Source organism: Protopterus annectens, chromosome 3.part1 (assembly GCF_019279795.1).
Source record: "Protopterus annectens isolate FY-2018-M chromosome 3.part1, PAN1.0, whole genome shotgun sequence".
Classification (NCBI taxonomy): domain Eukaryota; kingdom Metazoa; phylum Chordata; order Ceratodontiformes; family Protopteridae; genus Protopterus; species Protopterus annectens.
In genome coordinates, this window is record NC_056732.1 from 1,812,060,820 (window position 1) to 1,812,087,778 (window position 26,959).

Below are 26,959 nucleotides of genomic sequence, written 5' to 3' on the forward strand. Positions count from 1 at the left end.
TGTTAAAACTGTCACTGCACTGAGAGACCCCCGCAGAATCAATTCTTCTTGCACTATAAAAGAAGACCCTGAACAAAGGCCTGCAATTTAGTTACTTTTCTGGCTGTAGCTGGATAACTTCTAAGTATTGTGTAAAACAATGTCTGAGCCAAACATAAATGAGGGCGATTAGAGACAGAAAAGAAGCAGCCCTTTTACAGAAGGTAAAGAATATAACAGTGACTCACACAAATCCCATTATATGTCAATGGTATGGGGAATTCACAGTTACTTCCTTATATCTGGCATGAGTCATGCAAAGCATTATGGGAAAGAGAAAGGGTTGAGGGAGAACAAGATCAAGTTGAGTCATCAAGCCCCATTGGTAGCCATGTTGAGGAAAACAGGATAAAATTACAAATAAAGCCCTTAGAGTGATTTTGAGGTGTTAAAATGGGTTTGGAAACAAAGACAAAGTGAAAAAAAATGTGTTTTTGTTCTAGGGTGGAGTTTTCCTTTAATGCAAACTATGTACAAGGATACAATGACTCAAGTATAAACAGTGTTTGGTCTTCTAGAGATGTTCCCAGTGGGAGGGGTGTGCATCAGGGCTCAGCTCTGAGACCACTGCTGTTCATTACAGCAAACAAGTCAAAGGGGACAAATCAACAAAGTTGCAGTATGCAGACAATGTGGCCATTACAGCCAGACTCTGAGCAAGAAGTCCAACAGAGGATAGGAGAATGGAATGCAAAACTGAAGGCACATGGGATGAAACTGAGTTGTCACGACATAAAATGGGGAATCACAATAAGCTGAGAAATGAGATATAAGGAAAAACAGTGGAACAGGTTAACAGCTTCAAGTATCTCGGAGGGGTAGTTCAGGAGAAGGGAAATCTGAATGAGGAGGTCAAAACTAGAATCAGAGGGGCTGCAGCCAACCGGCACAGAATGTCAGGTGTAGTATATGACAGAGGAATGCTAAAGAAGTAGAAACATAAAGTGTACAAAGTGCAGAAGACAAAACAGCTCCAATTACAAAAAATGTAAAAGAGAACAGATGATTTTGGTTCAGGCACATGTGCAGAAAAGCAGAACACAATCTAGTGAAGATTTGTGACAGACAGCAAGAAGGCAAGAGGAAACAAGGGTATCCAGCAAAGAGGTGGATGGATTGTGTGAGAGAATACCTGACATAGTCAGGCATGAGTGTCGAAGGTAGGAATGGCAATGAATAGAGAAAGATGGTGAAAGCTGACACAACCCCATGTAGAAAATGGGAAAGAAGGTTGATGCAGATGATGATGATGATGAAACTTCCACTACATGTCAAGCAGAGTAGCACCCTTGTCATCTTCAAACTTTTGAATATGACTTGTTGGCTAGGTTTGTAACAGTCTTTAGACTGACTGCCTAGTTCTCACCTATGCAATTATATGGAAGTGGCATATTTAAAGATGCTTGCTAATTCTAGTTTTATTAGCTCAGTTGCTCGTACTACCACTGGGACTTCCTGGGTGTTGTTATTCCACATTCCTCCACTTACTGCATGTCTGACTTCATATACAGTCAGAGATGTAGCTATTCCAATAATCAATGCTGCTTCTGTCCTGGTCACTAAAACTACAACACCTGGTTTTATTCCTCTATGTTAACTGCTGCTATCCAGTGATCCCACATGATTATCCTTTCATTTTCAGTAATCCTCTGTAGTTCATTTTTCCAGTGCCTATCAGCTACCTGTATGTTACAGTGTTCACAGTAAGAACCTTGCCACATTATTGTGTCTTCCAATATACAGTCTCTTGGCCATAAGTCTATCACAGCCTGCAAGAAGATGTAAAATGGTTTATAATTCTGTGCTGCAAATCCTACATGTCTGTATCTCTTACCTTTTCCATATATTATGGGAACATGCATAATCAGTTATCTTGAGCTGTTCCTAGTAATCTTAATTCACTTCTCATTGAACATATATGGGTCAGATCTTGATTAACATGTTGCTACTGTGCTTCTCTATGCTTCCCATTATAACTGGGGGCTTTCTGGTTTACTTTTTTTCTGAGCAACATTTATATTCTTTCTTCTAATTTTTAGTGCATTTTCTTGCTTCCTGTTTTTGTCCATGTCTAGTTTGATTTCCGCGCCTGAGTCCTCCTTAAATGCTTCTGATGACCTGAGCATGGATGCCATTTTATAGATCTTTATGTTTGGATCTGATAATATCAGTAAATATTCTGCAATCCCACAATTGCTGACCTATACATGCAGTGAGTTTTGAGAGGGCCCATACCTCCTTCAGAACAATGGATATATTATCTTGGCAAGAACTATTTTTTACATATCATGTGAAGGGCATGAATCAGTTTTCTTATTTTTCTATCCAACGATCAACACTTTTTACTGTCAGTCAGCCACCAAAGCTGTAAGTCAGAATATTGATGGCAGGTTGATTCATAATTTGAACTTTACTCATAGATTGTTTTCTGCATTAGTCACAGTCTTGTTAAATATTCCCTGCTAAACTTTTTCATTTCTTCCTGCTGTGCTGTCTCTTCTTCTTTCGGCTTTTCCCTGTTAGGGGTCACCACAGTGGATCACCTGTCCGCTCACGATTAGCAGTGGAGTTTTACAGTGTCGAGTTGCCAGCCCGGCGCCCAACCTTCCACAGAAGGCACACACTCACACCTAGGACCAATTTAGAGTGTCCAATCCACCTGCAGCATGTCTTTGGGATGTGGGAGGAAACCGGAGCACCCAGAGGAAACCCACGCGACCACAGGGAGGAAATGCAGACTCCACACAGAAGGCACCCCAGCCGAGGATCGAACCGGAGAACCTCTTGCTGTGAGGCGACAATGCTAACTATTCCCAGATATGTATGCAGTCCCATCTGTCCAGCTCTTTTATATCACATTTCTTGCCAATGGCGACACTTCTTGATATTGCAGCTTTCCTGCTACAAATGGTTTTGTACATTTGTTGGGATCAAATGTCATTCTGATTTCATCTGAAAAGGTTTTAACTGTAGTTGCACTTTCAATTATATGTTAATAAGCAACACATTTTAGGTCAACCACAAAAAGCAAATATGTAACTTGCCAAGATGGTTTTCTTAAAATCAGACTGTACCCATAGTCTCGTCTGTAAAGTAAAAAAAAACAAACAAATAAAGGACTGAAGGCAAGGCTAAACAGTAATGGCTAGAAAAAATCACCCTGGATTTGTATACCGTATACAGTAAATTGCTATTTTTTATGACCCAGTTGTAAAATGGCTTAACGCTTATCATACTAACTGAAACATAGTTTATCAGTATGCGATGAAACTTGTACATCTAGAAGAATTCTATATTCCAGAGGTGTAATGCTGTCATTTTTTGTAGTGTATCCATGCCATATGGAAATTTCTACCAATTGTACAAGTCTTCAGCATGGATTTCATTTGCTCAGTGTGGACAGTATGGTGTAATCCTAGCTATCCCTTATCAGCAAGGCCCTTGTCACAACTTTGTTTTAATTTTGCCAAGTGTTTTTCTTAAAGCTGTCACAGGAATGGACCCCCCCCCCCATTTCTGTAGTAAGAGAAAAATTAAAGTTCATGAAATTAGTTTTGCTTCCCTCTAATGTTTGCTAAGACTGCCTCTTTTCAGCAACTGCAATATATGCAGAAGTGTTTCCTTTTACTTGTTTTATTTATTGATTTAACATTTGTTTACTGAGAAAGTCTGCCTGGAACAGACCCCGTTTGCAGTGGTGGCCTGGGGAGAAATGCTCCAGACATGCATCTTTGGAATATGGGAGGACACCGGAGCACCTGGGAGGAAAGCTACACAAATGTAGGGAGGTAACTGCTGTACCACTATGCCGCCCATACCTTTTGCAGCTCACATGGAATAACCTGTAATGGTTACTTACATGCAAGTAAGCTCAGAAATGTATCACTATTAGCCAGGATGCTCCTACTACTGCTGAGACTATTCGCAACATTGTTATTTCACATTGTTCTATCTTCTATCTGCATATCTTGCTGTTTTATACATTTCTGTCTCTCAGCACACAGAGACCATCATTTCTGTGATTAACAATTTTAGTAACAAATGATGCTTGTGTCCCTTTTTTAATCCACTACAATTTCTGGTTCTTTTGCTTCTACTTTTTCTAAATGCATTTCTTAAATATTTAAAAACAGTAATAACATGGAAATGCAGAACCAAATATACAAAGATAAAAATACAGTAACAGCTAAGCTTTTGCCTGTTAATATTGGATGGTTCCATGTGAACAGTACTTCATTTTCAGAAATTCATTGTAAGTCATGTTTCCAGTGCTTCTTAGCTACCTGTACTGTGCACTGTTTGCACAATCCGAAATATAACATTTTTTGTAACATGATAGCACATTTCAGTGTACAGACTTTCACCCATAGCAATATCACAACCAGCAGCACCATGCAAAGCAGTTTCTAGTCCTGTGCTGCAAAACCTGCAGTTGTCTGCATCTCCCACTCTTTCTACAGATTTTGTAATCCAGTATCTGCACAGGCCATTGCCTTGAGCTGCAGTATTAGCCTTTCATCGTTTAGTTTAAATCCACCCCTCCTTAGCCATTTATAAATCAACTCTTGACAAATGTGTGACTCTTCCAGCAGTTACATGTATCTGCCATTTTTTGAGGTTTCTTTCCTTCTTACCTGGTCATGATCTTTATATTCTTTCCTTTACTTTCTGACATTTTGTTTTGTTGCCTTTTTTGTCCACTTCTGGTTCAGTTACCATACCTGCTGCTTTCCAAAATGTTTCTGCTAACCTAAACAAGGACGTCGTCTTAGATTTGTCATCTTCAGGGTTTAGAACTTTCAGTATGTATGGAACTAATAATAAATAAATACATATGCAGTCCTTTAACTGGAGCCCTATAACCTATATATAGTCAATTTCAAGGAATTCAGACTTCCTTCAGTCCAAGGAAAATATAAACTTACAAAGTACTTGTTTTAATACATTATTATGGAGCCGGTTTACAGTTTTCCTGTCCGGCTGAGCCAACATGTCTTAGGATAAGTCAATGATGCTAACGCTGTAAATCAGAAGACACACAAGAAGGACAACACAAAGAACAAAATGATCTATAACTTGAACTTTATTCTTAGTTGTTGAGACAGTTTTTTGTAATAGCTTTAGTGTTCTACAATATTCAGCACTAAGCTTTATTCTCATTGCTGACAGTTCATTTATTTCTTGATATTTAAACACTTTTCCATCGCTGCAGTTCTTTTACATCACATCCATCTCAGTGACATTTTCCTGATGCTTCTGTTGCTGTTGTATAAATGTTACTTCAAACCTTAGAGAGGCAACATGCTACTTTTTGTCATCTGAAAATATTTTAACAATATGCAAGTGATCATCTTTTTCCTTCTCTGATGAGCCATATAGTTTGCATAATTCTTTTGCAGAAGATGTTTATAGAAGTCAACCTCTAGGCATAGCCTACTCTATTAAGTAAACAGGCTAATGGCTTAAAAGCAAAGTAAAACAGGAGTGGTGATAAAGAATCCCTCCGTAATATCCCTTTTTTATACCAAGGATAGTAATTGCCCTTTTACATAACTCACTTGTAACGTGGTTTGCCACTGTTTCGTAATGACTGCTGTTTAAATCATCAGAGTGTAGTATACTTTATATATCCACAAGAAGAATACTGTCAAATAGTTTTCCGTAATCTATTCATGCCATACTTAGGTTCTGATGTTTTTCACCACTCTCTATTATAGCTTGATTTGGTATCAGGTGATTCTTGTTTCTATATTACTGTTTTCTGTTACCTTCCTTATCTATTGCCATAAATTAATGTTTTTATCAAAATGACTAAACTCTGCCTGCATAGATTCCACTTTACAATCTATATGTTGTAAGGGAAGACAATGTTCGATTTGTCCTTTGAATGACTTTCAGGTTTAACTTTTTTAAAGGAATATCGTTTTTCTTGTTAACTTGGCTGGTGTTAGTTCAGTAAACATTTGTATGCATATTATGAAAGCTAAAAAAATGTGATGAGTTGCTAATACTTTTAGACATAAGTTAGCAGGGCAAAGGACTCAGCATTTTCCAGTTGGCAGCCTTAATTTTGTTTCATGTACACAGGTTATTTCTTTCCATTTTATATTTACTATGTTAGCATTTCTTATTGTTCTTTTAACTCTTTCTACCCATTCAGCATTTTTTAAGCAACAAGATCTTTGTAGATACTTTCTAAAATTTACTGGGTTTTTTTTCTATTCTTGGAGGGGGTTTCTATTGTTTTCTTTCTCAATTTCACACAAAACTTCTGCTTTCGCGATGAATTACTTGCTTTGTAATATTCTTTGTATATCTCCAGAGATTTTCTGCTTGTGTAACATTAATCCTTAACTGTTTTAATGTTGTGCATTGCCTTTATCAAAGCCAAATGTTTTCAGTGATATATTCTCTTTTCTAGACTCTTCTATTTGTGATAATTCCTGTTTTAGTTGTTTTATAGTTCTCTATGAGGATTCCACTAGTGCATTCTATTTGCTCCAATTTTTTTCTGCATTTTTGTGGTAACACTTCATCTTTTAATACTTTAGCTATTTCTGCTACATTATACAGACCTTTTGCAATGATCCTGAATACTTTTTCCTCTGTGTTACCAGTTTTGGGTCTGATATGGTTTCTGTTCTCTCTTTCCTGCATGTATTATAGTATGTCATTCAAGTTTTGTTTGATGAAGCACATATTTCCTTAGATCATTTCCTTCTTGGTTGTGGACATCCGCTTTGCCCTTTATTTCCTGTTCTTTCTCCTGTACAACCCTAATTAGACATTCAACCAATTCTCCTGCTGAAGGTTTGGAAATTTTATTTAGCGACATCTCTTTAGTAAAAGTGACATGTTCAGTGTGTTGCATCATTTCCTGAGGGATTATAAACTCAATGGGACACATTCCAAAATAGTTGCTCTCAGTGTAAGTCTGCCCTGATTCCAAACGACTTGTTCTCAGTGCGAGTGATGTACTTTGGTGTAATGCTTATATATAAACAGGCTTACACTGGAGGGCAGATTCCAAAAGACCTGCTGTCAGTGTAAGTGGTCACTTACACTGACAGCAAATCTTTTGAAATCGGGCCCCATTATTTATTTATTTTACATTTGTTGACCGGGCTAGTCTAGCTGGATATATGTCCATTTTCAGTAGAGGCCCGGGGAGAAAAGCTCCAGTATTTATTACAGGTTTATATAATTGTTAAGCAATGATTATAGTAGCATGAAACAGGTAAAACCATACATAGTAAAGTCATACATAGTAATTACAATAAATATAACAATTTTTCTAAAAATGCTTTAAGGTGAGTAGGGAAAGGTATTAGTGTTATAGGGCGAGTAGAAATGAAAAGAGAAGAGAAAGAGAAAAGAAAGAGGAGACGGGGTTAGTCTGGGTTAGTACAAGAGCACAGCCAGTGACTATTGAAATACAGTTTTAGATTCTTTTTAAACAGTGGGAGAGACGTGAGAGATGTGATCTCAGTGGGTAGTTTATTCCATATTTTTCCAACAGCATTGGAGAACAGTGAGTCACCTGCTACATTGTTAGTTTTAGTAGTATTGATCAAAAGTTTGTTTGAAGAGCGTAGGTGTCTCCGGTTATTGTATGGTATAATGAGACTGGTAAGTATTGGGGTTTTGTTAGGTTGGTAAAGGGTCTTGTGCACTATAGTAAGCTGTTGTAGTTTGAGGTGGTTAGGAGTTCGAGCCATCCTAGTTGTTTTAGGTTCAGGCAGTGATGGGTTCTGAAGGAGGATCCTGTAGCAAATCTAGCAATATTATTATAGGATGTTATTAGTTTATTGAGGTTATTTTTAGAGAGATTGGTAAATATAGGTGAGGCATAGAGTAGAGTAGAGATTAGGTGCGTTCTATCTATTGTGGTCCTAGCTAGTGGAGTGAGGAAGGGTTTGATTCTATATAGCGAACCTATTTTTTTGTTAACTAATTTTATTGTATTGTTGATGTGAGAATCAAAGTTGAGATTGTTGTCAATAGTTATTCCTAATAGCTTAGTGGTTAGATCCGGAGAGATAAGAGTACCATTGTTGGAAGTGAGAGTGAAATGAATAGGGGTAGACTTTCGGCTTGGTGAGAAGAGTAGCAGTTTAGTTTTCTTAGGGTTAAGGAGCAGGCGACGTTGAGAGAACCATTGTTCAACGGTGTTAAAAGCTTTTTGGGTAATAGACGTTCAGTTTGAGAGGTGGCTGTACAGATTATTGTAGAGTCGTCTGCATATTGAATGAAGGTAGTGTTTGGGATAGCTGTTTGAAGGTCATTAATAAAAATGGAAAATAGTAGGGGGCCTAGGATAGAGCCTTGAGGAACCCCTACAGAGATAGGAAGGTGATCAGATAGAGAGTTTTTCCAGAGAACTGCTTGTTGTCGGTTATCTAAGTAAGATGTGAACCAGGTTATGAAGGAGGATCGAGTGAGAGAGAAGTAAGAATGTGCAGAAGAAGTTGGTGATTGACCATATCGAAAGCTTTACATAAGTCAATGAAGAGTGCAGATGATAGTCTATTGTTATTGCGGTTATAGTTAATGGAGTTAGTGAAGGAGAGCAATGCAGTGGTGGTGCTGTGGGAAGGTCTGAATCCATGCTGACAGGAGGCAAGTAGGTTGTTTTGGAGAAGGTAGTTTAGTAGTTGTTTATGTATGCATTTTTCCAATATTTTTGCAAGAGGGGATAGGAGTGCTATCGAACGGTAGTTAGAGAAGTCATTGGAGTTCCCACCTTTGTGGAGTGGAATAATATGATATATTTTCCAGATAGAAGGAACAGTTCCTTCAATTATAGATCTATTTAAAAGTATAGAGATGGGATAGGCGATAGCTTTGGTGCCTATTTGAAGGAACTCAGCAGGGAGTCTGTCAGCCGAAGGGGTGGTAGGTTTTAGTTTATGAAGAAGTGAGAAGATGAAGGAGGTAGGAATTGGTTCAAAATGAAAAGAAGGAGGTGGAGTAGTAGAAGATGTAAGCAGGTTAGAAGTGTTGGGGGAAAGGTGACTAGCTAGAGTTTGGATAGCACTTGTAAAGAATGAGTTAAAGGCATTAGCTGTTAAATTATGTTAGCTTATTGTCTGTATCAGATACTACACATTAAAGCATTAACTTAATGGTCTAACACCTTAGTTTTAATTTGTTGCCTTTTGGTTTCAGTAGACTATTTGATTCTCAATGCACTCCATGTTTGTGTTGATACTGCCTTCTCTGTCAAGTGCTCACATGGACAGCTGAACTCTATGCTGTTGAAGCCCCTGTTTTAAATGACGATATATCTTTGAAGTCCAGTTTAAAAGAAAGAAGTTTAAATCATTACTAAATTGTACTTTAATATATAATAAAACATTTTTAAATAAACATTCTTTGACAACCATCATTTATTCTTACTGATTTTAATTATAAATGTGAATGCTACAAAATTAACACCTATATTGTGTTGTAATTGATCATGTGACAAGTAACTAATGATATAAAAAGAAATGTGTGAAAAGTTTTGTAATTATACCCAAAGAAGTTGATGAGAAAATGAACTTGTTTACATGAAGTCATTAAAGTTATTTTTACACCTTTGCGTGTTGTCCAGAAATGTTGTTTTTCCATTAATGCAGTTGGTCTATCCTTTCCAGACTATATCCTGATCTGACGTGTTTTTGTTTGAAAGTTTACCACATGCAGATGACTAATATATGGGTATATATTTTATCTAAGACGTATTTCATTTACAAAAAAAGTGGAACAATTGAAATAAAACACAAATGACTGAATCAAATTTGAAAGAAAAGTGTATAAGGTTGTAGAAAATGACTGCGGGTGTGTTTTTGATCATAGAACTTACACTGCAAAATACTGCTGATCGGTATGTGTGCGTGTATTTGTTAAAGCCAACTGTTATGTTACCATCTCTGTCTCTAAAAGTTTCTGTTTGACTGCCTACAGTAATTCATTATGTCAGGAGTTCATTTTTCTCCATGGTTGTATGACTGTGAAATTAAGAGGATTGTGTGGGAGGGTGCAGACGGATTGCCCCCTGTAAAAAAAAAAAAAGTACGAACTATCTGCTGTATATGAAATTTTAGATTTAATATGGTTCAACTAAGTGTGTTTTGGGTGAAGCATCTAAAATACACACACACACACACACACAATTACTTTTTATCTAAGAAACTTTATGTAATCACAAAATATCTAACATTTTCATCTAGTACACAACACATTTAATCTACAACACACATTCAAATCACTTTACATTTAAAACTTCACATACAGTAAATACTCCCCGAAAACATCTTTTTTGTCTGGGGGAGTGGCAAGCAAGACTGCACCCCACATCTTCTTACTTAAATATACTAACTCCACAGTTGCACAACCATGGAGAAAAGAGAAAACGCCTCCCACAACGAATCACTGCTGGTGCGTAAACAAACTTCTAGACATATAATGTAACAATGTGTTTATCAGTTTATCAAGGTACCAATACTCACAAACTTGTAGAGATAAAGATACAATGTAACAGTGTGCTTATAAAGGTACACGTACTCAAACGTCTAGAGACAGAGATACAATGTAACAGTGTGCTTATCAAGGTACACATACTCAGACTTCTAGAGACAGAGATACAGTATAACAGTGTGCTTATCAAGGTACAAATACAAACACTAATTTGCAACGTAATTCCTATGAGTCAAAACCACACCAGCAGAGATTTTCAATAGCTTTACACCACTTTCTATCAAATGTGATTCAGTGATTTAATTTTAGATCAAGTATGACACTTTTTTTACATGAAACATGTTGTAGATCAAATGTCACATGCTATACACAGATACACATATTATATATATCTCCCAGTTCCATGGTTCTTTTTTTTTTATTTTGCCTAATTTTTGTAATGTAGCACTTTTTCAGTCGCATCATTTTTCTACATGGGCTAATGTTGTGGTGCAAGTACTTTTGTCTCTCCTCTAATTTATTTCTTGTTCTTGCTGTATATCTCCTGTGTGGAATGTTTGTGTTTATTACATTAAAAATTATCTTTTGATCCTCAACTGTCTACTTTATCTTCTTTATGCCTCTTGGTCAATCATTTTTTTCTGTGACTATTAATGCCATCTGCCACTTACAGTCTGGCCTAACCTTGTTCATAGGATCACAGGTAGTTACTAGGCATGGAGTCCAAGACATTAAGGAGCCAAGCCCAAATTCCCAATTGCTGGAAAGCACTGTCTGGTCAAGTGACTTGCTCAAGGTCACACTGTGTGCAAATGAAGGCCGAGGGAATCAAACCCTGCACCACAGAAAGTAGCTTATTAACATCTTATAGTTTCAGTCCTCTGCACTCTTTTTGTCTTTAGAAGATTTTATACAGTTTTCTTCTTCCTGTCTAGACACCCGTAAGTACGCTAGCAATGGGCACTCCTTCAGTTCTGGGATACAAGCATCCAGTCTTTTTAGATTAACACATTTGTTTATTTTTTATATAAATAATACAGATAATGTACTAGTATCATATTGATGTAGAATAAAGTCCACCACATGAAGTACTCAACAAAGCATGGGTAAGAATTCAATTCCAGCTATCCTGCTTTTATCCGTTTTGAGTTCATATATCCATCTGGACCTTCATAAACAAAATTATGTTTCAACAGGCTAGTCATCCAGATGAAACTCTTGTCACCCATGTCAAATTTATAAGGCTTCTGTCTTTTTTATTTTTTCCAAATGTTTTGGGTTTCTAATACCATGACAGAAATCAAGCCCATTCCAAAATCAGGGTATGATTCCAGTTCATGAAATCAGTACACTTCAAATCTTTGATATTTGCCATTAGTGCTCTTCTCAGTACCCAGAGTGTACCTAGAACTGCCACTTTTCTGCAGCCCATATGGATTTATATGCATCTACCAGCAGTTTATCTAGAACTGCCCCTTTTCTGCATTCCATATGGAGTTATATGTATCTACCAACAGTTTACCATGAACTGCCCCTTTTCTGCAGTCCATGTGGAGTTACATGGATCCAGCTACACTTTACCTAGAACTGCCCTTTTTCTGCAGTCCATATGGAGTTACATGTATTTACATGTACCTACCCACAGTTTACCTAGAACTGCCCCTTTTCTCCAGTCCATATGGAGTTATATGCATCTACCAACAGTTTACCCAGAGCTGTCCCTTTTCTGCAGTCCATATGGAGTTGCATATATTTACATATATCTACCCACAGTTTACCTAGAACTGCCCCTTTTGTCCATATGGAGTTACATGCATCTAACAACAGTTTACTCAGAACTGTCCCTTTTCTGCAGTCCATATGGAGTTTCACGTATCTACCCACAATTTACATAGAACTGCCCCTTTTCTGCAGTCCTTATGGAGTTACATGTATCTACCCACAGTTTACCTAGAACTGCCCCTTTTCTACAGTCCATATGGAGTTACACGTATCTACCCACAGTTTACCTAGCTAGAACTGCCCCTTTTCTGCAGTCCAAATGGAGTTACATGTATCTACCCACAGTTTACCTAGAACTGACCCTTTTCTGCAGTCCATATGGAGTTACACATATCTACTCACTGTTTACCTAGAACTGCCCCTTTTCTGCAGTTGATATGGGGTTACATGTATCTGCCCACAGTTTACCTAGAACTGCCCCTTTTCTGCAGTCCACATGGAGTTACATGTATCGGCCCACAGTTTACCTAGAACTGACCCTTTTCTGCAGTTCATATGGAGTTAAATGTATCTATCCACAGTTTTCCTAGAACAGCTCCTTTTCTGCAGTCCATATGGAGTTACATGTATCTACCTACAGTTTACCTAAAACTACCCATTTTCTTTAGTCCATATGGAGTTACATGTATATACCCGCAGTTTACATAGAACTGCCCCTTTCTGCAGTCCATATGGAGTTACATGTATTTACATGTATCTACCCTCAGTTTACCTAGAACTGCCCCTTTTCTAAAGTCTTTTGGGAGTTGCATGTATCTATCCACAGTTTACCTAGAACTGCCCCTTTTCTACAGTCCATATGGAGTTAAATGTATCTACCCACAGTTTACCTAGAACTGCCCCTTTTCTGTAGTCCATATGGAGTTGTACGTATCTACCCATAGTTTAACTAGAACTGCACCTTTTCTGAAGTTGATATGGGGTTACATGCATCTGCCCACAGTTTACCTAGAACTGACCATTTTCTGCAGTCCACATGAAGTTACATGCATCTTTCCACAGTTTTCCTAGAACTGCCCCCTTTCTGCAGTCCATATGGAGTTACATGTATCTACATACAGTTTACCTAAAACTGCTCATTTTCTGCAGTCCATATGGAGTTACATGCATCTACCCACAGTTTACCTAGAACTGCCCCTTTTCTGCAATTTATATGGAGTTACATGTATTTACATGCATCTACCCACAGTTTACCTAGACCTGCCCCTCTTCTGCAGTACATATGAAGTTATATGCATCTGCCCACAGTTTACCTAGAACTGCCCCTTTTCTGCAGTCCATATGGATTTACACGTATCTACCCACAGTTTACCTAGAACTGCCCCACCGACGCCGGACCAAGACTTTGGAATTCAGGCCGACTGCGGGTAGCCTGCCAGCATGATAACCCAAGAGTAATGACTGCAACAGTGAAACGCGATGAACATCGGCCCCTTTTCTGCAGTCAATATGGGGATACATGTATCTGCCCATAGTTTACCTAGAACTGAACTTTTCTGCAGTCCATATGGAGTTAAATGTAGCTATCCACAGTTTTCCTAGAACTGCCCCTTTTCTGCAGTCCATATGGCGTTACATGTATCTCTCTACAGTTTACCTAAAACTGCCCATTTTCTGCAGTCCATGTGGAGTTACATGTATCTACACACAGTTTACCTAGAACAGCCTGTTTTCTGCAGTCTATATGGAGTTACATGTATTTACATGTATCTATACACAGTTTACCTAAAACTGCCCCTTTTCTAAAGTCTTTTGGTAGAGTTGCATGTATCTATCCACAGTTTACCTAGAAATGCCCCTTTTCTGCAGTCTATATGGAGTTACATGTATCTACCCACAGTTACCTAGGACTGCCCCTTTTCTGCAGTCCATATGAAGTTGCATGCATCTACCCACAGTTGACCTAGAACTGCCCCTTTTCTGCAGTCCACATGGAGTTACATGCATCTGCTCACAGTTTTCCTAGAACTGCCCCTTTTCTGCAGTCCATATGGAGTTACATGTATTTACATGTATCTACCCACAGTTTACCTAGAACTGCCCCTTTTCTAAAGTCTTTTGGGAGTTGCATGTATCTATCCACAGTTTACCTATACCTGCCCCTTTTCTGCAGTCCATATAAAGTTACATGCATCTACCCACAGTTTACCTAGAACTGCCCCTTTTCTGCAGTCCATATGGATTTACACATTTACCCTTTTCTGCAGTCGATATGGGGTTACATGTATCTGGCCACAGTTTACCTAGAACTGCCCCTTTTCTGCAGTCCACATGGAGTTACATGTATCTGCCCAGTTTACCTAGAACTGAACTTGTCTGCAGTCTGTATACCATGTTATACGTATCTACTCACAGTTTACCTAGAACTGCCCCTTTTCTACAGTTGATATGGGGTCACATGTATCTGCCCCCAGTTTACCTAGAACTGCCCCTTTTTTTGCAGTCCACATGGGATTACATGTATTTACATGCATCTACCCACAGTTTACCTAGAACTGCCCCTTTTCAACAGTCTTTTAGGAGTTGCATGTATCTATCCACAGTTTACTTAGAACTGCCCCTTTTCTGCAGTCTATATGGAGTTACATGCATCTATCCACAGTTTACCTAGAACTGTCCCTTTTCTGCAGTCCATGTGGAGTTACATGCATCTATTCACAGTTTACCTAGAACTGCCCTTTTTCTGCAGTCAATATGGAGTTGCATGTATTTACATGCATCTATCCACAGTTTACCTAGAACTTACCCTTTTCTGCAGTCCATATAGAGTTATATGGATCTCCCCAATGTTTGCCTACAACTGCCCCTTTTCTGCAGTTCATACAGAGTTACATGTATTTACCCACAGTTTACCAAGAACTGCCCCTTTTCTGCAGTTCATATGGAGTTATATGGATGTACCCAATGTTTGCCTACAACTGCCCCTTTTCTGCAGTTCATAAGGAGTTACAGCTATCTACCTGCAGTTCGCCTAGAACTGCCCCTTTTCTGCAGTCTACATGGAGTTACACATTATCTACCCATAGTTTACTTAGAACTGCCCCTTTTCTGCAATCTATATGGAGTTACATGTAGCTATCCACAGTTTACCTAGAACTGCCCCTTTTCTGCAGTCCATATGGAGTTACATGTATCTAAGGCATTTTCAAGTATGTTTAAAAATCCTTTTTTTATTGGCTCTGGTGCTTCTGTTATAATTGGAACTATTTGGGTGCCTTTATTCTATACTGCATTAACCGTTACATGTATCCTGTTAAAACATGACTTTGTCTGTCTCAGTAAGCAAGACACTATAAGTGTCAGGTGTAGTTCACTATAAGTGTCAGGTGTAGTTATTTCATGATTAATGTTATTGTTGGCCTTTTTTGACAACTATATCAGGTTTTCTTGCTTCTACTTTCTTAACAGTTGGTACTAGATGATCCTATGTGATCATTACTTCTTCAATTTCAGGATTTCTGTGTTTCTCAGCTACCTTTTATGTTATAGCATCTACAAAATCCCCAAGCCAACAGTCTTGCCACATTGCCCTGACTTTCAGTGTACAGACCCTTAGCTGGTAGCATATTACAGCCAGCACTAACATGTACATAACCAACTGCCTGGGTCTATATTACGATGTCAAAAGACGGAGTAACCAAACACGTCTTTATCGACACGTAAATATCGACTTCTGCAAATGCCGAACAGCCACTTTATTTATTTATTTTACATTTGTTTACCGGGAAAGTCCGACTGGACATGGGTCCTTTTTCAGTGGAGGCCCGGGAAGAAAAGTTCCGCATATATCACAGAATTATAAAGTAAAATATCACAGGTACAGAAGAATAAAGCTTTCATTTTGCATCAGTCAAAACTAAGATAACAATATAAATTATATAATAAAATAATACAATATACAGGAAGAAAGGAAGACACATCTTTAACAATACAGAGAAAATAAAACTCATTATGATAATGTTTGATACAGTAAGGAGGATGTCAAGTGTCTATACTTAGAAGAAGCAGGAATTGTTGACAGGAAGAGAGGAATGAGAGATGAGACTTGCAAGACTTGCATAACCTCTGTGGCTTTGCTCAGCAGTAGCACAGGAAAATAATTTTCTTGGGTGGCAAAAGCCAGGGTACCTTTTTGGCTGGGCTTGTATAGGCCCCAGGGCCGATAGCCTAGTACCTACCTATGAACCTATGAAGATGAGGTGAGCTGTATTATCGCCCGTAAAATAAGGGAGGGAGGGAGGGGTGTTTCCTTTAGAAGTGCGAGAAGTAGAAGGAGTATGTTTACCCATGGGGTACTACAGCTGCAAATCCAGTTAGTTTGTAGGTGTGTTTTTTAAGGATGTCTTAAACTGAGCTAGCGATGTTGTGACTGTTACATGTGCTGGCAGAGTATTCCATTTTTGAGCTATAAAAGTTGAATAGAGGGAGGCTCCTGCAGAGTTATTGGCTTTAGTGACTTGAAGGAGGGGTTTATTATTAGCGTGTAGGATCCTAGTGCTGGAATATGTATGAATTAGATTTAGTAATGTAGGAATTTTGTTAGGGTTGTATAGAATCTTATGTGTTAGTAGGGCTCCCAGGAGGAAAAATTGCTTGGCCGAAGACAAACAAACCAAACTTTCAAACCCTACATAGTGTGGGGCTTCACTCCCCACACCCCTCTATGTATACCAACTCCGAGATCACATTACAGTGGGGAACAGAGCAAATCCTCAATGACGGCCAAGTGATTTTTTTCCCCTGGGAAAAAATTTGCTGAAGTGGCTGTTCGGCAATTGCAGAAGTCGATATTTATGTGTTGATAAAGACGTGTTCGGTTACTTCATCTTTTGACACCGTAATATAGACCCTACGGTCTTCAGCTGCCATTATTAACCTTTTGTTTTTGGTTTAAATTCATATCTTGTTAGCGATTCATTCATCAAAACTTGATCAGCATGTGGTTGTTTTAGGAGTTTTCTATACTTGCCACTATAATTTGGGACTTTCCAGTTGTTCCTTATCGTCTTTTTTTATCATACATTCTGTTGCCATCTTATTTTTATCTTTTTCTGATTTGATTTTAATAATTGTTCTTTTTTTGAAACTCTTGTTCTGCTCCGACAGAAGATGTCATCTTGGACCATTTTTCTTCATGGCTTAGAACTTTCACTACATTTGGATCTGATGATGTCAGGAAATATGTATGCGGTCAAATTATTGTAGGCCTCTACATATAGTCAGTTTTGAGGATGCCCATATCTCCTTCAGACTGACGGATATATAATCTTGTTATACACTAAATATTCTTCATGTTTTCTTGTCCACCTGATCAAGTGTTTTTTGGTGCCAGTCAGGCTCACCAAATCTGCAAAGCAGCTGTTAAATTAGAACAGGAAGGGTAAGTTTATTTATAGCTCAAACACTCAATGTACATGTCACGGTAGTTTTTGATAATAGGTTAGTCTTCTACAATGCTCCTTCCTATGTTTTGCTGTCATTTGTTCTATGTTTTATTGCTCATCTTTCATCTCTTCCAAAATGTTTATACACTCCCTCCTGTTCAAGTTTTTTCACATCCCCCACATCCATGTCCCATGCTGATATTTTTCTCGGAACTTCAGCTTTCCATTTACAAATGATGCTCTCATACAGTTATCAAGTCAAAATGTGATTCTTACATCATCTGGAAATGTTGTAACTACTGGTAGTGCTTTCAGGTGCATGTGTGAAAAGCTATACAATAACCATATCCCAGTCCAGTAAGTAAGCAGCTTCACAGGTTAACGGCAGGGCAAAACAGCAGTGGTGACAAACATTCGCCCTGGAATACTAACCGTTGTACTTTTTTCCTGGGATAAATGATAATGTTCCCTTTATCACAACCCAGTTGTAAAGTGGTTTGAGACTGTCAGTGCTTTGTAACTCAATAATGTTGGGCACCTCTTACCCATCTGTAAGTATTCCATAATCCATGAATGTGGAATGCCATCAAATACATTTCTATGATTTAAACATTTCTACCTAGGTCTCACCCCTTTTACAGCTCTCAGTTATGCCTTTAACAACAGATGATCCTTTGCTCCATGTGGTTTTCTTTTGCTACCTTTTTGTTTTACTGCAATGATGGGCTTTGTCCTCAAGCAACTATAAATTCAGACTGCAACAATTGTATATAATTTATAAATTTTCAGAAAGCAAATTATTGGTCTGCAGTTCGTAGGAGGGCTTGCAGGTTCACTCTTAAGGAGGAATATTTTTTCCTAATGTTAACCAGGTTGATATCTGTTCAAAATGTGTTTTTTTTCCCCTCAGGCCTAAATTTTTTGTGTAAAGTTGTCAATACATTTAGCCAGCGGTTAGGTATTGTATCTGCACTTGGGGTTTTCCATTTAGGAGTCTTTCTTAATTTTGTCTCAGTTTCTATGACTGTCACTTCATGCAACTTCATATTATCCACATTACAGCTTCTTACTGATTATTTTAATTGCGTCTATTCATCATCTTTTGTTACGCTCAGCATCATCATCACAAATGCTTCTCCAACAGTGTAGTTGATCTATTGCATCAATTTCTACTGGCTTCCTTTCCATATCACTAACCTTTTCCCCTCCACTACATTTCACTCATGTGAACTTACTCTTGCCCTTGTGAAATTCACCACATCAGGATGTGCTTCCATGTATTTCTCTTCGAACACCTTTAGAACTGTATTTTCGTATTGATTAGTATCGCTTTCTTCTCGTATTGCTTTCTTCTCTGCATAAATATCTCACCGCTTCATATAGCTTTTGCTTTCCCACATCCGCGCTTTTTTATATATTTTGATAACCTTGTTTTTTTTTATTTTCTTGTACCACTTCTTTGGTGACATCCTTTTCCAGCTGGCCCAATGCCTTTTAATATCGGTAATCTGTTGTATTAAGGATCTTAAATCATCTGAAGCTTTTAATAGCTTTTTTTGTACAACTATTTTTCTTTTCTTCTAATTTCTTTCTTGCTCCTGGTCTACATCCTATGTGCAAAAATGTTGGGTGTATTGCATAATAGGTTCATATGTTGGTACAAGGCTATCGGCCCTAGGGCCTATACAAGCCTAGCCATAGTAATTCCCTGGCTATTTCTTCCCAGAATATTTACTTCTCTAGACCCTTGTCCAGCAGGGCGACTGACGTGATCCCCGGGGTGAATTTCCTATCTCCCATCCGTAACATAAACAATATGTAATCCTCTTTCTTAACCTCAACAGTCCACTTTATTGTCTCTATGCCTCCTGCTTGACCTATCACTTTTGTTTGCTTTTTGGTGACTACTACTTCCTTATACTGCATGGCCATGGCCCAACCCCCTTGAAGAAAAGTTTCCATGTTCTGAGGATTAAACCCAGCTTTTCTTTTTCAGATAATGTGCAAGTGGCAATGCCATGTTTTTTTGTTTTTTTTTTACCATGAGACCTGTGTACCCAGTCATTTTTACCCTTTCTCCATGACATATAAAATGCAACCTATATATTAGTGTTACCTTAAGAAAAAAAGAGAGAAAGTGGGCCCATCACAAGACAGAGATGAATTCAGTCTTGCAACACCATCGTCTTTTTCCTGCTGATTCCATATCTCTATTTGGATCCCTTTTTTGTATCTCATGTTAATTTCTCTAAATGCTTACTTGTTTTTTTTTTTTTTTTTTTTTTTTTACATACCTTGATGGAAATGGACTCTATTCCTAAATCAGGGCATAACTGACGTTCATGAAACTAGTACTGCTTCACTCTTTGATGTTAGCCAAGAGTGGTCTTCTCAGCACCTGCAATGTGCCCGGAATTGCCTTGTTCCCCGATCATACGGGGTTACATGCACTGTTAGCATGTTTATGTACGACTGCAATGTTTTTACTAATCTTCTTGCTCCCACTACTATTGGAACTGTCTGGATATCTTTCTTCCAGATTGCTCTCATTTCTGCTTGCACATCCTGGTACTCGAAGACATAGGGTCTCTGGGTACACACTATACTATAATCTCTGTGTGTAGCAATTTCAGTGATAAATGTTACTTTGTCTTTTTTCTAGAACTACTATATCTGCTTTTCTTGATTTACTTTATGAACTGCTGATAATGGATGATCTTACATTATATAAACTTCATCAGTGTTGATAATGTTTTGTGGCTCATATTTCCAACGCTTCAAGGCTACTTCTATATTGTAGTGTTTGCACAGTCCCTAGTGCAGCACTCTTGCCACATTATTATGTCATTCAGTATAAAGATCCTGAAGCATTAATATATAACTCCTAACAATGAGATATGTAACTGCGTATGTCTGTTTCCCCCACTTTTTTAATGGACTTTGAAAAGTCATGTGCACATAGTCCATTTTCTTGGGCCACCATTATTAGCCTTTCATTTTTTGGTTTCAGTTAATTTCCCCTTACCCATTCCTGCATCAAATCTTTGCGAACATGAGATTGTTCCATAAGATTTCTATACCTGCCACTATATTTTTGGACTTCCCAGTTTTCTTTCCTTCTCATCTCGTCCTTTTCTTTATGGCCTTTCTTTTTTTGTTTTTGGCAGTTTCAATTCCGGCTTGATTTCTGTCTGCTTCTGGTTTGATTTCCATTCTTGTTTTGTTCGAAAATGCTTCAGCTAGACTAAGCAGATAAAGCATCTTAGACGTCTTCTCTTCATACTTCAGAAAGTACAATTGTGTACACTTACCATAAGTGTAGCTGTTCGAGTGTATTCACTGTTGCAGTCATCACACCTGGGTAATCTGCCTGCAGGTAGCCCTCAGTCAGCCTGAATACCAGAAACTTAGTATTTCTGCGTTGGTTGCTGTGACTGACATCAGGTCGTCAGGGGTATAAAAACAGGCAGCCGATGCCATTACATCAGTTTTTCTTGCCCCAAATGTCAGGAGCCCCCCCCCCCCAATAGGGAGCTAAGCTATGGTGGAGGAAAACACCACCAGTAAAAAGTAAATACCCATACCAATACCCCTGAAAGGGGGGAGTAAAAAGGCACAGAGAGAGAGAGCAACCAGGGGGTTGGAGGGAGGGAAGCCAGGACTACAACAGTGAATACACTCGAACATCTACATTTATAGTAAATGTACACAACTGTACTATGTTCTTCATGTTTCACTGTTGCAGTCATCACACTTGGGTGGATTCCCAAAGCTGAAGAAGGGTGGAGGCAGTCAAGAAGAGTTAGGGCTGGCTAGTATGCCTTGCAGGATTGCAGTTGCAAAACCTGCCCTGGATTTGGAAAAAATAGGCAGGTGGTAATGCTTGGTGAAGGTGTGTACAGAACTCCAGGTAGCAGCTTCCAGGATGTCCCTGGTAGGGACTCCCCTGAGGAATGCTGTAGAGGTAGATGTTGCCCTAGTGGAATGTGTTCTGACCCCCGGAGGGGTTGGTTTCCCATGGTGCTTGTAGCAGAAATGGATGCAGTGTGCTCTCCATTTGTAAATGGTTTGTTTTGAAATGGGATTGCCCTCTGCCCCTGTTGCAAAGCTGACTAGTAACTGGTCAGATTTTCTGAAGGGCTTTGTCCTATCAACGTAGAATCTGAGATGTCTGTGCATGTCCAAGGAGTGCAGGATCCTTTCTTCTTTATTCTGAGGATTAGGGAAGAAAGTTGTCAAATAGATGGATTGGTTTAGAGCCACACTGGATACCACTTTAGGCATAAAGGAAGGGTTAGTCCTGAGGGAAACCCTGTCAGCATGAAAAATAATGATGGGTTCCACATCCATAAGTGCTTGAAGCTCAGACACTCTTCTGGCTGAAGTGATGGCCAGAAGCAATGCTGTTTTCCAAGAGAGGAATTTTAACTCTGCTGACGCTGCGGGTTCAAAAGGGGGAAGCGTGAGCTTTTCCCGTACAAATTTAAGGTCCCAGGCAGGGGTGGGTGCTCTCCTTGGCGGCCTTAAGTTGTTTGCTCCTCTCAGGAACTGTTTGATAAGGGGGTGTGAGAAGAGGGGTGGCTCAGTGTTGTAATGAGCCGAAATGGCTGACACATGTATCTTAATGGAGGAAAAGGACAGGCCTTTGTGGAGTAGATCTGCTAAGTAATCCAGGATGAGAGGCAGGGAGGGCAGAGTAGTGTCCTTTCCCTTAGACTAAATCCAGCAGCAGTACGTTTTCCACTTATCAGCATAGGATTTTCTTGTACTGGGTCGTCTGGCTTCAAGAATGATGTCCAGCACCTGTTTGCTTAGGGTTGCTGGGGAGAATTCAAAGAATAAGCCAGGCTGCAAGATTTAGAGTTTTCAGTTGCAGATGCAAAATCTTTCCCTCCTGCAGGGTTGGGTTCTGGTGTAGGTGCCGCACCGGTGAGAAGATGCACAGGAGTGGGTACCAGTACTAGTGTGGCCAGTCCAGGGCAATCAGAATTGTCCTTGGTCTGTCCTGTCTTATCTTGAGTAATAGTCTTGAGAGAAGGGGCAGAGGGGGAAAAGCACACATGTAGAGATTTACCAACTGAAAGGACGGGGCATCCACTTTCTAGGCCCTGCTGTGAGGGTTCCTGGTGCAGAATTTGCTGAGCTGGTGGTTGTAGGGGGAGGCAAAGAGATCCACCTCTGGGGTTCCCCATTTCTGAATCAGAAGGATGAAGGTGCTGGGCTCCAATTGCCACTCGTGTGGGTCTAGGAGATTTCTGCTCAAGTCGTCTGCCAGTAAGTTTTGATTACCTGGCAGGAATTGAGCTTGCAGATGGACTTGCATGTCCAAGGCCGTGTTCCACAGGGCCATAGCTAACCTGCAGAGTGGATTCCCCCCTGCTTGTTGATGTACCACATAACTGTGGTGTTGTCTGTTTTTATTAGAAGTTGTCCTGGAAAGAGTAGGGACCTGAAAGCTGTCAGGGCGTTCTGCACTGCTAGCATCATCTTTTTGGTTGATGTGCAGATGAATCTAACTTGGGCTCCAGTGGCCCTGAATGCATTTGCCGTCTAAGTGTGCTCCCCAGGCATAGTCTGATGTGTCTGTGGTTAGGGTCTGGGTGGCATGGGGTTGAGTAAAGGGCAGTCCCTTGTTGTGGCTGCATGCTTCTGCCCACCACAAGAACTCTGTCCTTAGACAGGGTATGATAGGAATGACTGTTTCCAGGTCCTGAGAATGTTGGCACCAAAGACTTTTTAAGTACCATTGAAGTTTCCTCATATGCAGTCTTGCATATGGAATTAGCAGTATACATGAGGCCACGAACCCTAGGGCCTGCATTATTTTTTTTGCGGATAGCTGGGTTCTGGTGGCCATTTGTTTGAACTAGGCTGTCAGACGGACTTGTTTTTCTGAAGTGAGGAATGCCATCTGGGATGTTGTGTCCAAACTTGCTCCCAGAAATACAATCGTTTGACTGGGTACCAGTTTTGATTTCTTTTCATTGATGGTGTACCCCAAGGAAGTGAGAAGGTTTTTCACAAATGTCAGGTGCTGCAATAGCAATTTCTGACTGTCTGCCTGCGGATCACCTGCCAGCAAGATGACCCAGGTGTGGTGACTGCAACAGTGAATACACTCGAACATCTACATTTATGGTAGGTACACAACTGTGCTTTTTTCCTTATCATTCTAGCAAGAGAGAGTATTGTCTGCATTCTCTAGATGTTCACACGCAAATACGTTTTTATTTGGACAGAACAAAATCTACCCATAAATCAGACCATTTCTGGCCTTTTCTGGACCAAGGCTAGGTCATCCTGTCTCTAAAGTTACATTGGCGTCATGGTTGAGAAATTGCATTAACTTGATCTACAACAAGAACATCACCTTGCTTTACAAAGTGAAAGCACATTCTGCAAGGTCTATGGCAACATCAGCAGCTTTCCATGCTAGGGCTTCCCTCAATGATATTTTGCAAAGCTGTGACTTAGGCCAAACCCCATACTTTTATCCTTCGTTACAAATTGGATTTGGCCTCCAGAGGAAGAGCTTCTTTTGGTTCCCAGGTGCTCAGCAATGTCCTTCCATGAGGGCCACCCAGGAATACAGGTAGCTGAGGACTCTGTCCCATCAGTAAGGAATGAACGAAGATTAACATCAGATAAAGAAGTTATGTCTTACCATAACGTTTCATCTGTGTTGTTTATCTTCATTCAATACTCCCCACCCTCCGTCCCCCTCAGGCGGTTCCTGGTAGATCTCATATGCTCTTTTTTCCATTATTGTAGGTCTGTTATGACCACAGGTAGCCTCTACTTTTGTCTATCAAACATGCAAATTCGATCTGAGGTAACGGAGCAGAGCATTGTGGGTAGGATCTCGGCTCGAGAGTTTTTGGCTGACCTGAGCTTGGTGTGGGGCTGGCTCAGTTCCGAGGACAGAACCAATAACCCATCAGTAATGAATAAATGAAGATCAACAACACAGATGGAACGTTATGATAAGACATAACTTCTTTTTTTGGGACAGTTCATCTTCTTGTGCTTCATCTAAACTGTGTATGTCTTTTCTCAGAGATACCTTTTTACTTAAACCACCTTTTAAAGGATCCCACTCCTCCTTGGGACTTAACCATGCCGTTACAAGCTCTTGTCCTACTTCTTTTCGAGCCTTCAGCCAAGACAGACTTGAAATTTCTGTCCTGAATAACGTCATGTCGGCTAAAAGGGTATCTGAATTACAAGTGTTATTGGTCAAACTTTCCTGTTTATTTTTCATAGGGTGACCTTTCGTACTAATCGTTCCTTTTTGTTTAAAGTTAAGTATCAATCATGTCCTTAACCTACCAGTTTTCTTTCCCAATTTCCAGAACACAGGTGAATACACTCATCACTTGGTAGATGTCCATAGCCAGCTGTGTTTCTATTTGGGCAGAACAAAATCTTTCCTGAAAACTGAAACTTTTTGTCTCCTGCTCCAATGTTAGAGAAGGTCAGTATCCAAAATCACTTTGTCTAAATGGATCACAGACTGCATTTCTCGTGTAGTCTGCTAAAGCAATATCTTTACCTGTCCATGTTAAAGCTCATTCTACTAGCTCTATGTCTACATAGTTCCAGTAGAGAATATTTGTGCAGCTGTTACTTGTAATGTGTGACAAAGGTATGTGATCGACAAACCACAATGCTTTGCCAGAGATGGTCTGCACCTGTCACCCCTGCGATTCAGGTTACTGGCTAAAGCTCTTGCCATCCCTATAGTGCCTTTTTTAGGCAAGGTTCAAAGGATAAAACCACCACCATAACAGATACAAGCATACAAAATCTGAAGGTAATGCTACTCAATGCTAGAAGTCTAAACCTCAAAATGCACTCTCTCGAGGCACTCCTAAAAATGGAGAACATCGATATCTGTGCAGTGACTGAAACCTGGTTCAAGGCTCCAGAGAGCACCCCTGCAATACCAGGCTACAATTCTTACCACACTTCACGGCCACAAAACCAAGACCGAAACACTAAAGGTGGAGGAATGTCCATATTCACCAAGGATATTCACAACTCCAGGCTAGTTGCCCAACACAATGCATCTGAAATTCTCCAGTTGCAACTAACACTAGGTAAGACTGCAATCCAAATTGTAGCTTGCTACAGATCCCCCACCATATCCCAAGATTCTCACTACACCTTCCTAAACATACTGGAAAATATTAAGATAAACCAAACACCCTAATACTGGGTGATTTCAACTACCCTGCCATTAATTGGGAAAACTACTCGGGTACCAACTCCTTTTCCCAACGGTTCTTGGAATTCATAAATTCCAATGCCCTGGATCAACTAATCCATTGTCCCACCAGGGGCTCCAATATCCTAGACCTGGTCATTACCAACATGGAAGATAGATGCTCCACACCAATGGTCACCCCCTCGTTGGTCAGGTCTGACCATAAGCAAATCACCCTTGACATCCACATCCCACCCCCAGCCCCCCCAATAAGGAAACCTCCTTAAAAAACTTCTCCAAAGCCAACTTCACGCTACTGAAGTCAGAAGTGACAAACTTCACAACACCCACGCAGACGGGATCTGGAAGTTCGACTGCAGAATCCTACACTAAGGCACTGTACGAGCACATCCACTCGTGCATGAATCGTGCCATCCCAAATAGAACCAAGATGATCTTCTCCAAAAAAAGGAAGCCAATCTGGTGGTCCCTGCTATAAACAAACTATACAACAGAAGGAAGAAACTGTTGCAGAAAAGAGGAAAATCCCAGGATGCAAAAAACTCCCTCACCAATCTCAGTAAGAAGCTGAGATCCCTCACAAAATTCTCAAAAGCTAGTTCCAAAGATTCCAAAGACAACCAGAAAGCATTCTATGGTTATGTCAAGAATCTAAACGGCAATGCTCAGATCTGCTCTGAGCTACAACAGAATGGCATTAAATATACTGATCCCAAGGATATTGCCAATATCCTGGCAGACTGATTTAGTGCCAACTTCACCCCCCCCACCCCCTAAAGGGCCCATCTCAATACCAAAAAATTGCCAAATTCCGATAATCACAGCCACACAGGTAGAAACAGCACTCTCCAAAGCTATGAATACAGCATCCATGGGACCAGATGACATCCCAGGCTGTGTACTACATGAACTACAAAATGAACTGGCACCCCACCTAAGTGTCATGTTTAATCATAGCCTCACCTCAGGCTTCGTGTCCACTGAGTGGCGCACAACTACAGTTATCCCGCTCCACAAGGGAGGATCCGCCTTGAATCCTGGGAACTACTGTCCCATCAGTCTGACA

The 26,959-nt window shown here is 39.7% G+C and overlaps 1 protein-coding gene across 1 annotated transcript in view; it reads right to left on the reverse strand.

The window, feature by feature from the left end:
* Positions 1-1,619: 1,619 nt before the first annotated feature.
* LOC122797876 (zinc finger protein 260-like) overlaps positions 1,620-26,959 on the reverse strand; it is a 183,765-nt gene continuing 158,425 nt past the window's right edge. The window contains exon 5 of the mRNA XM_044066397.1: positions 1,620-1,808. Coding sequence (XP_043922332.1) covers positions 1,620-1,808 — 189 coding nt within the window. The remainder of the gene's footprint in view (positions 1,809-26,959) is intronic.